This window comes from Plasmopara halstedii, assembly GCF_900000015.1.
Source record: "Plasmopara halstedii genome assembly, contig: Scaffold_3120, whole genome shotgun sequence".
Lineage (NCBI taxonomy): Eukaryota > Oomycota > Peronosporomycetes > Peronosporales > Peronosporaceae > Plasmopara > Plasmopara halstedii.
Window position 1 is genome coordinate 1,907,620 of NW_020190023.1, and position 10,701 is coordinate 1,918,320.

A 10,701-nucleotide genomic window follows, 5' to 3' on the forward strand; every position below is an offset into this window, starting at 1 on the left:
GATGGATATCTCATCACCATGTCGTAATATTTCGACGACATAAAAGTTTCATATAATCTTGGAGGAATGATGTCGTACCCTCTCACAAAGAACTCTGCGAGTGTTCTCGATGAATAATACATGCATGACAGAAGACAAGCTCAGCAGCTCTGCAGCACCAAGCGTATTATTTTGGTGACCTCATCGTCTTGCGATTCCTTGCACAAATACCGCGATAGATTAAACTCCACGTGTGTATAGACGTCTGCCGAAGAGAGCGAGAACAAGTTTTAGTAATCGTTTTCGCCATTCATCCGTGGAGATATGTGCTCCACATCATCGAAGCAACGCTCAAAGTTAGCGCTGGTGGTGTACTATAATTCAGTTGAGCTGGTTTCAGGTACGGCATCTACCTCACGCCACAGGATACGTGAGCTGCTAGCCTCATGCAATGCATCGGGTTGGGCTTTATCGTTTTGGAGCTCAAAGCGTGTATATTAGTTAAACATACGCTATATCCAACTCGAATGATGCCACTCGATGCTTTTAAAGTGTAAAGTACTCGTTACCCGATATGATCATGGTTTTGCATCGTAGAGACGGCCTTGAATACCATCCTCTGTGGTCTGTCGATGCGAGCTCTGTGTGTCAAAAGCTTTGGTAAGCCTTTTACGTATATCGTGCATTTAATAATCAGCCGACACAGCAAGGATGGGACGATGTCGCTCGATGGATATTATATAATTTACTGAATGGAAGTTGGTCGCTAGAGACGGTCGCTCGATCAGCCAAGACGCGATTATAACGCGACTTCAAGCAATTCTTATACTGCTGCATGCGACCAAAAGATCAATAGCCGACGTCGAGCCGTGCTGTCATGCACCTTGGTCGTCGGGATAGCCAAGCTGATGAGTGCGGTAAAACCAAACACCTTAGGCTTTCTGTATGGTATTATGGCTCTGCATCCAAAATTTGAGCGACAATGTAGTCAAACTTACCGCCCCCACCGATAGCGGGTACTATTACAGAAGAACAAGAGGTGTATCTGTTAAAGAAATTGCTAAGGCGACTTGATCAAATGAAGTGAGTTGTACATTCAGCTGTTGATCGAAACTCAATTAAATATTGCTGATAACGTGGAGGCTCAACTCGATCCAATTTCAATATATATCCACTCATTCTCTGCTCGCGCTCATTTGTTTGAAAAATCTGATGGGGTATTCCTTGTCAATTAAGCGTCAGCGTGAGACAACAGATCAGTCGACAGGTTTTCTGATGGCAGCTATAGGTTTGAGCTTTTAAGAAAGTGTGGGATTAATCAAAGTATCACGAGCATATGCATCACCGGCACATTTTAATAAGTTGATTGGCCGTGTTCACCTCAATATTAACTTATTTGAACAACGGTGGCTAATTCATGGTTCTGGTAAGTTCTAAGTCGTCGGCAGGTGTCATCACCGGCATTTAACTTCCAATGAATCAAGCTTTTACTTGAATTTGCGTCATCTTTCTTACAATAGCTCATCATTCGTACTACTAAGCTCATCACTCTTGTTTTGGCAGTCTCCACCGTCGATCTGGAGTTGACTTCAAGATCGATGGGTTCAGTTAGAAAGCTAGTAATTGAATGATATTGTCTTTCATTTGTGCCTTTCTGAGATGATATGGAACTATCACTATCGATTTGGTAGGCTAACACACATCGTACCATCGAATGAAGATATTCTGGAGCAGGTAATAGTGTTGAGGTTACATGCGGTAGGCGTCCATAGTTAACAAAAATGATGTCGTCTCGGAGGACGAATCACTGGTGCGATTTCGACAGGTGAAAGAAAGGGAATCACTTACTCTATATCGTGGTGAAGCTACGTAATGCGTCGTCAAAACGCGATTTATCCGTTTTGTCCCCCTATCAGTTGCTGGCTGGTTGCAACTACTGTATTATCGCTACTGAAATACTAAGAATTCATACAAACATCAATTATAGCTGCATCATTCTCTGGATGGACAGCCGTTAACATCTCAGATTTTATGTTAAACAACTTGAACAACAAACGCCAAAAAACAAGAGGATAACATGGTTCACAATGTGTGTTTCGAGAGATCGTGAATACAAAACACATCATAAAAATAGACAGGCGATTCCTCGACATTGATGGGCTGTTCCACAGCAGCACAATGATATATATTGTAGAGTTGTATTATCGTTGTGGTCTGTGAATCTATGGCAGAATCAGAGACTAACCGATCTTCGATGCATAGCTTGAAGATTCTAAGAAAGAGATTTATCAGGGCTCGAGCAATTGGAGACGGCTTCACTCGGCAATAAACTTCACCGATACAATCAATATTTGTGCCTATTTAAACTGGCGAAGCCAGTAGCAATGACGCTAAAGCGATTGTAATCAATGTCAAGGACAAATCTCAACCTTTTGGGACGCATTCTTGCTCAAAACTAAAATTTATTAAGGTTGTGACCGACGTATGAAGAATTGATGCTGCGATACGGCAAGTTTTTGGATGGGTGGTATCGACGGATTCAGACACGACACGGACTGTGCTAAAACGTCAATCAAAAAATGATATGATGGGCTTGCTTGAGCCGATGATCAACTTGAGACTTTTGCCTCTTCGGAATTGCTCACCTTCTAATCAAACAGTCGTCAGCTTGAAAATAAATAAAGTAACGGATCTTTATCGTATGAGCTGTAAGAAGTCGTAGGGGGTGATGAGTCAGCGCATACCACACCGTATTGCCGTGTCTGGGTCAACTTTCAGCCGAGACAGTGTTTTAATACTATGATTATGTCATTAAGTAGGCACTTCATTGAAAATAATGTTCTTCCTTCGCTTGTAATGCGCGGTAGAAAAATTGTTCGAAAAAATGACAGACATCGATCTATTCTTTGTGAGAGAGAAAGCCGACTTTGACGCGGTTTGCAGCAAAGCGTGCTTGATCGCTTGGTCTGGGTAATTTTATGAATACGCATCGTGCAAGGGATAGACTGTTGCAATTCTCGCTCGTGTAAACCGCAAATTATTGCTCGCCGAGTAGCTGCACTCGAAACTTACCAAAGACATACTGAATGGCAAGAAGTATCCCGTCGTGAAGTTTAAACTTAGCTATTCTCAACAAATAAATTGATAGTTGATAGCACAATTACATTTCTTGGCGTCGAATTGCATCTGTACAGCCGACGTAACGACACACGCAACGCGAAATACCCAGAAATGTCTGGTCGCGATAAAATCGAAATATCTTAGGACAGCTGTCATTGGTAGATTTGAAAGGCGACTTTTTCAGGTGTTCGATTACTGGCAATGCACACGATCTGAAGGGCGTCGATCCCTTGATACTTGGTAGTTCAATAAGATGTTGTTTTGGCATATCTTACGGATGCAACCGTTGAATGCTCCTATTAAACAGCTTCAATAATAGCAAAAAGCCTCTTTGTCTGATTTCTTACGGATTGAGTCTTCTCAGCGATCTCATGTCTCGGTGATTAATGTATGACGAATCGATGATGCCGTTGAGCCTCTTGCAAAATTTACGATCTTCTTAAATAAAACTGGAAACCGGTTTGACATGTTATCTGCCACCCGCATGCCGACGACAAATCACCACTTTCTCCCTACCTGTAACAGGGTTACACGTACCTTTGTAAGAAAGTGCGGGTCGCACAATCTTGTGCGATCGTACACAGCTGTGTATTGCACATTTGGTGTAATCTCACAGTGGTGTGGCTACATCGTAACAAGAAGCCTTCACATTGCCGCATTGCCAGTAGTAATGAATACTACTATCTTAATTCCGTTTTGCTATATTAATTAGGTATTACTATATTATTTAGAAAAACCTAGAGTTTTCGACATTGGTGGCTCTGCCGCAACTAAAACAATTAAATTGTTTTGCTTTTGAAAAGGAGTATTCGTTTGCCCTGGCAAGGCTGTAGTACCTAGAAGTAGCTGATTGCGATTCGCTACACTTGCACTGGTTCTTGGAAAGAACGTAAGGTCGGTGACCTTAGCTTAGCTTCCTCTAGGCAAAGCACTACGACAGACCCGCTGCACTATCTAATATCTTTAACGTCTAAAATACAACCAGACAACGCGAGCGGACAAGGTTCTTCACTGGTTCGCAAATCAGCGGAACAGTCTCAGCTCATCTATCTCGATGTCTCTTGCATTTTGCACGACCAAACTGTCAGGAAATCTACCGGTTTTGTCCTGATGGACATTTTCAATGCACTGGTTTGAAGTGGCGATAACTCGCCGCTGCCCACGTCACTTCTTTCGAGCACCTACTGATCCCTTTTGTTCTTCAACACATCGTACGGTTTGTGGTCTAGCATTAGCTTGTCGATCGGCATCGATTGTCGGTGTCTGCACATGACAATCGTGTGCGATATGACCGAGTTCAAACATAACAAATATTTGTCCTAGCGAGCAGAAACATCGTGACATATCATAGTCGTATTCATTTACTCTGATTCGCTGTACTCTAAGACTGTTTTCTAGGCCCGTGAGCAAATCCTCGAGCAGACGACCATTACAATATTCATTCAGTGCAGTCGCAAAACCCGTTTTCAATGTGTCGGTGGTGTGGTTGAAACAGGCATATCCTGGCTGGTCTATCACGTAGACCATCCATGAATATCGTCACCTGAGTCGACGTCGACCAGCCTATCGACGGTTCATGATATCAGTTATCACTTTTCATGAGTGCTAGCGTGATCACCCATTTTTTCTTGTAGAAGTTTACTCTCTGGTGGCTCAAAGGTCGACTATAACTTGAGCTTCCAGTCATCAAGAACATACAATCAGGCTCATAGATAGAAGACCCGTGTTTTCATCATTTCAGCTGAGACTTTGCACATCGCGCTTGATGATCCTCGTTAAAGATCTTACTTTATCAAGCTCACCGAACCCACGTTGAGTTATTCACGCGACTCCGTTTTGAGCTTCAAAACTACATCGCCATTACACGCCTAAGTTGGAGGCGCTTGCGCTCGTGCATCTACAAACTTTAAGGTTATGCGCTTTTGGGCGGCAAGACGCTGCGCATTCTCGCCGTCATAGCGGAGAAACTAGTTGACTACAAACAACTATCCGATCGATGGTATGATACTCATATTTGATTGAGGGCTAATGTAACGGGATACACGTACCCTGGTATAAAAGGGTGTATCACACAAGATGGAGTGACCATATAAAGGTGCAGATTACATTAATCATCAATGGTGTGGCTTCACCGTAACATGAAGCCACTACGTGGCGGGACTGCCAGTTGTTATGCATATTTTTTAGGATTTATTATTTAGTAAAGAAAGCCTAGAGATTCATATATTGGCGGCTTGCCGCGAGTAAATACATTTCAATTTCCAACGGAAGAGTTTATTTGCCTTGTGGTTACTTTTGGAGTTAGCGGATTGCGATCCACCACACCCGTATTGGCTCTAAGTAAGGAAGGAAGGTCGGTGACCTTAGTAAGTTTTCTCTCAGCAAAGAGCTACAGCACTTCCGCTGCAGCTCAAAGTCTTCACGACCAGGCCAAAAGCCAGATCACTCATTATGCTTGTGTGGACTAACTACAAAGTTCTGCCAGGAGTATCGGGCGCGGATCCTCAACATATTCCGACTCCCAGTTAACCTAGAATCTGAGCTAGTAGAAGTGTCTATATCATAGATATGGCATGCTCTTTTCACAGGAAGTATGGCTGTAGGAAACTCTTCAAAGAACCAAGTGACATTGACCCACTACATTACAACTCGCGGATTTCTTATCATATAAAATCCCGGCCACTTTCGGCTTGTAGCATCGTTTTGCTTTAAAAAAGGGACTTGATTAAGTAATTTGTGTCATAAGCTATGCTCTTGTCAAATTTTGAGTGTTTCATTCCAGAGAACAGGCTCGCCCGAGCAACGACGAACAGACGATAATTCGCAGCAAGACTTGGATTGTCATTCGCTCAGAGATAGCCGATGAGAGCTACGATTTCAAGCGATGTGAATCTCACGGATTTCCCCGAGAATGTACGCATACGTTCTTGCAATTGAAATGGCCCATTTGACACTTCGTCACATCGTCGCCAGCTACACTCTATTTCTAGAATTTTTCAGATAGTAGACCACAACCATCTTGTACGTGTTTACAAAAAAATCTAAGAAAAAAATTTCATCTTTTATATAAATAATGTCGTCTAAATATTTGATTTGGTCTAATTGCTGAATCTCAAAAACAAAAGTTCAAACACTCAGTTCAATTGAACATGACGTCAATATTCAGCGCAGGTCAGTCGATCTCCAGCATCGGCAAGTCTATGACCGCCATCGCTCGTGTGGAGGAACATCTTGCCACCTTTATGAAGAAGGTCAGGATGAATACACCAACTTTACTGCATGTAGTCTATCAATCGAATGCCTTTAACTCGTTAAGTTCTGCTTACTGCCAGGTGATTTACTTTGAGGGTTTCTTCCATCGCATGCAATCAAATTTACCAGCATGTACGTCACTATCTGACATCAAATTTTGTCTAACATTTCAATTTAATCGCTTACAATTAGGTGTCGTGAACACCGCAACACTTTTATTTCAGCGCTGCTACGAATATCGCGACGAAATACGCGACGAATTGGAGTATGTTGTAACAGTTTTAAGCAATGTTTACAATTCAAAAAATGATTTCATTTACATGATGCTAGGTCAAATGTCGCGTATGTCGCTGATGCAGGTCGCTGGGTTGTTGGAATGGGTGACTGGAACAGCAAAATGGAGAAGCGACTGAACCAGATCAACGAACTTGTGCTGTTAGCAAATACATTGCTAACAGAGTACGCAGTGACAGGTCAAATAGGGGCTGAAGGCTGTCGAGACGAGCTCAATGCATATCTGCAAATTTTGTCGGCAACTGTCACGTTGAGGAATCCGAAGAAAGGGAAACAAGCAATTGTATCGAATGATACATCACGTGCTACTCAGTCGATAAAGGCCACAGATTTGAGCTCAGAGATGTCGGCTCTTGGTACCGAATTATCAGGAGCTATATCAGGAATGTTCCGCGACATTCAATCGGTGTCGAATTCTAAGCTACAATCTCAAGTAGATAATGACGCAATGAACCCATTTACCGACTCATATCGACGTCCTGTCGATCCATACGCTACAGTGAGTACTACAGATGCCTCGACTGATAACAGTGTGCATAGCTCATCGGATGGATTGCCGAAATATACATGTGAGGAACTCAGATGCGATGGAGACTTTCCAAAGGACCCGTTAAGTCCTGTGAGTTTGGGCGAGTACGAGTGTTTGGACATTAACTCCATTCCAAAATATGCTGCTTTCAAGTCATCAGCTCAACTTGCCGCTAGAAGACAATCGAACGGGTTCAATAATCTTGCAGTCAGCTTAACAAGTGACGGAGAAAGTAGTGCATATAACGAGTCAGGTGCAGAATACCCCGAACTCTTTCCATTGCCGGCAAAAGCTTTGTCAGAAAGTCTGACGTCTTCAAATGCAAAAGCTGGTTCCACAATAAAGTCTCCGATCAAACCAATCATGGACATGAACTATTCATATGATTTTCGGTGCGAAGAAGCTCACAATCCATTCATTTCGTCAAATACGCGAGAGTTACATGTGTCGTCTTGTGCTAAAACTGACTTTCAGTCTCAATCAGTATCGACTCAGCTGTCAAACGACATTCAGCCGAATAAAGATGAAGTGGATACGAGGCATACGAATAATGGACATATGACAGAAGGCAAGTCAAAGACACTAGCAGATTACTTGGAGACTAATCAAGATACCCGTCATAGCGACGAGTTCGATCTATTTGGTATAGGCAAGTCATAAAATCGCAAATGTACAGATTTGATCAATAAAACATCTCTCTTCAGTGCATGTTATCTTTCTGGTTTTTGAATGGAGGAGCAACTATGATGTTCAGACGCTGACGTAATTCTTCAATTGGTGTCTCAAATTCTTCTTCGTACATGACGCAGTGTAGTGAATGTGCCGATCTGGCCGCTTGGCTTGCCCATGGCACATAAATGTTCATTAGAAGGCAACGCTCTTCTCTAGAAAGACGTAATGGGCCGACAAATGCACTCAATGCACTGACTGGCAGCATCGAGTGCACCATTTCGACGTATTTAAGCGCAATTTCACCTAATACTGTCGGAGGCACGCCGAACAACGTGTGCCAAAAGTCGTGCACCTCGCGATGGCGCTGCATGACATACGCGAGTTCGGGATCGTCCACAAAGCGTACGAGCGAGCGATCATCTGCATGAAAATCGTGTGTATCCATGTATGTGGCGTAATGGTATCCAAATGAGTCAGTAGAAAGTGCACGCAAGCAGTTCATCTCGATCTTGTCACTTCGAATCACAGGTTTTTCGGCTAGAATTCGTGCACCAACAGGATTAGAGCACATTCGTGCATGAATGCTACGTAAGGCATCACGACCAGTAACTTCGCCCAAAGCAGCCAGCATATCACCACGTTCTGGGTTTGCAAATACTGTCAGTGCCGATGTGATAGATAGCAAGATCTTTTGCAGCGGCGTCGTGGGCACATGTGAGTCATACAGTACTCGACATTGAGGTGCGCCAGCTACGGAACTGATAGCGGATTCTGCAATGGACGAAGAAGCGATTGGACTCACATGAAGTGATCGCGTCGCCGTGGAAAGTAAACGGGAGCACCGCATTGATAGCGTTTGCAACTTGTCTTCTTATCAAAAACTATACGTTATAATAAGCTATTTTTTTTAAGAACATGGTACTTCATAATTATACATCATTATGAAGGGACAAGACTGTAAGATTTAATGCTGATAGAAGATAGTACACGAAAATTTATGGCGTGTCGTGCGATTTGGGTTGTCACTGTGTCCGCTTTATGATCATGATTCGTATACGCACAATCCATTCTATTTAGCTCTGCCGCGAACATTCTATCACAAGATCAAGTAATTCATGCGTCTTTCGCTAGTACTAAGCTTTACAGCATCAGGCGTGCAGCTTGCTAGTGCGATAGATGTGAGTGTATGTGGTGATGCAACATATGCAATTTTAGAATCGAGAGGAATGCCATGCTCTGGTGTAGGCGCTATGCCTGCTGGCATGGCTTGTCCAATTCAAGGCGATGTGGCAGTAGCAGATTGTTATGATTCTCATTTATCGTATCAAAATGGGTCTTGTGTGGCACCTGAAGACGCTGAATGCCGCATTATCAGCTTCTCTCAGTGGGGATGTGTGTTGCCATCCCTTCGATGTGGTGATGAGAGTTTTATAATAACTGTATCGCCCAAAGATATTAAATGTCCGACATGGAAGATGAACAGAAGCAATGACGTGGTTGAAAACATTGATACGAGCTCTGATGTTAACAAAGACTACGATAACGATTGGTTTGTGCAGACCACAATGGTGAAAGAACTTTACGATTGCGGAAAAGTTCCGGTCGCGACGGAAGCACCAATCGCATGTGCATCTGAAAAAGTACTGTTAGCAACCATATCACCCAAGGAGACGCTAATGATGCCAACTTTATATGATTCGCCAGCGGTCTCAGAGCCAAACACGAAGCCTCCAGCAAATATATCACCTACAGCAGAGGTGTCAGTAATGAAGCCACCAGCACTAGAGTCCTCAATGGAGACCCCACCTCTTATGTCTCGTACCGAATTACCATCCACAGCGTCCCACTCCACGATGCCGCAACTCACATTAAATCCAACGCTGACAGCCGCTCCGCAAACGACACAAAAGCCTACCATTAACTCGCCACTGACGATAGCGCCAGTATACATAAATGCACCAATTTCTGCAAAATTGGGGCCTGCGGTAGAGCTATCGACGGTACATGCGATACCAAAGCCCACAGCGCAGCCTACGACGGCACCTGGAACACCAGATCTTATGCAACAGGTTGCCATAGCACCTGCAACACCGTGTCCGACTGGGAACGCCCCATCGACACCTAATTCTGAATTGCCTTCACCGGCATCTTCGAAGGAAGAGCCTACGACAGCACCTGCAACTCCAGAGCCTGCGACAATGGCGTCTGCGACGTTGAAGCCTGCCACCACGCCACCTAACTTACAAGAGCCCGCGTCAGCATCGACCCCGGAACAACCTAAAATGGCAGAGCTTACGAATGGACTTGCGCCGGATTTGATCATGATGGAGCCCACGGCGATATCTGCAAACCCCAAACCTGCTGAGGAGACCACAAAGGAGCCCTTGACAGCACCAGCTACGCCGTGCCCCGTGGATGAGCCTACAACGGCACCTGTAACACCGAAGTCCACCACCATGGCGCCTTTGACACCCGAATTACTCTCCACAGCACTTAACTTACAAGAGACCTCGTCAGCACCTACACCAGGAAATTCCGAGAAGGTAGAACCTACAAAGGAATTCACGCCGGCACTAGTTGTGAAAGAGCCAAACGCAGAACCTGCCACTCTCACATCTGCTGAGGAGACCACAAAGGAGCTCTCGACAGCACCAGCGACGCCGTGTCCCGTGGATGAGCCTACAACGGCACCTGTAACACCGGAGTCCACCACCATGGCGCCTTTGACACCCGAATCACCCTCCACAGCACCTAATGTACAAGAGCCCTTGTCAGCATTTACGCCAGAAAATCCTGAGAAGGCAGAACCTGCAAAGGAATTCACGCCGGCACCAATCGTGAATGAGCCAACCGCC

General features: G+C 44.2%; 4 protein-coding genes across 4 annotated transcripts; 1 reads left to right on the forward strand and 3 right to left on the reverse strand.

Moving 5' to 3' along the window:
- Positions 1–930: 930 nt before the first annotated feature.
- PHALS_07944 (uncharacterized protein) lies at positions 931–1,158 on the reverse strand (the record flags this gene model as incomplete). Its single annotated transcript, XM_024721496.1, has 2 exons — positions 931–998; positions 1,074–1,158. 2 exons carry the CDS (start codon positions 1,156–1,158, stop codon positions 931–933), a joined length of 153 nt encoding a protein of 50 aa, XP_024586589.1.
- A 3,105-nt stretch (positions 1,159–4,263) lies between these two features.
- PHALS_07945 (uncharacterized protein) lies at positions 4,264–4,626 on the reverse strand (the record flags this gene model as incomplete). Its single annotated transcript, XM_024721497.1, has 1 exon — positions 4,264–4,626. One exon carries the CDS (start codon positions 4,624–4,626, stop codon positions 4,264–4,266), a length of 363 nt encoding a protein of 120 aa, XP_024586590.1.
- Positions 4,627–6,299: 1,673 nt separating this feature from the next.
- Positions 6,300–7,834, forward strand: PHALS_07946 (uncharacterized protein; the record flags this gene model as incomplete). Its single annotated transcript, XM_024721498.1, has 4 exons — positions 6,300–6,350; positions 6,432–6,483; positions 6,544–6,616; positions 6,682–7,834. 4 exons carry the CDS (start codon positions 6,300–6,302, stop codon positions 7,832–7,834), a joined length of 1,329 nt encoding a protein of 442 aa, XP_024586591.1.
- A 40-nt stretch (positions 7,835–7,874) lies between these two features.
- On the reverse strand, positions 7,875–8,693 carry PHALS_07947 (ubiquinone biosynthesis protein coq4; the record flags this gene model as incomplete). Its single annotated transcript, XM_024721499.1, has 1 exon — positions 7,875–8,693. One exon carries the CDS (start codon positions 8,691–8,693, stop codon positions 7,875–7,877), a length of 819 nt encoding a protein of 272 aa, XP_024586592.1.
- Between the last annotated feature and the right edge of the window lie 2,008 nt (positions 8,694–10,701).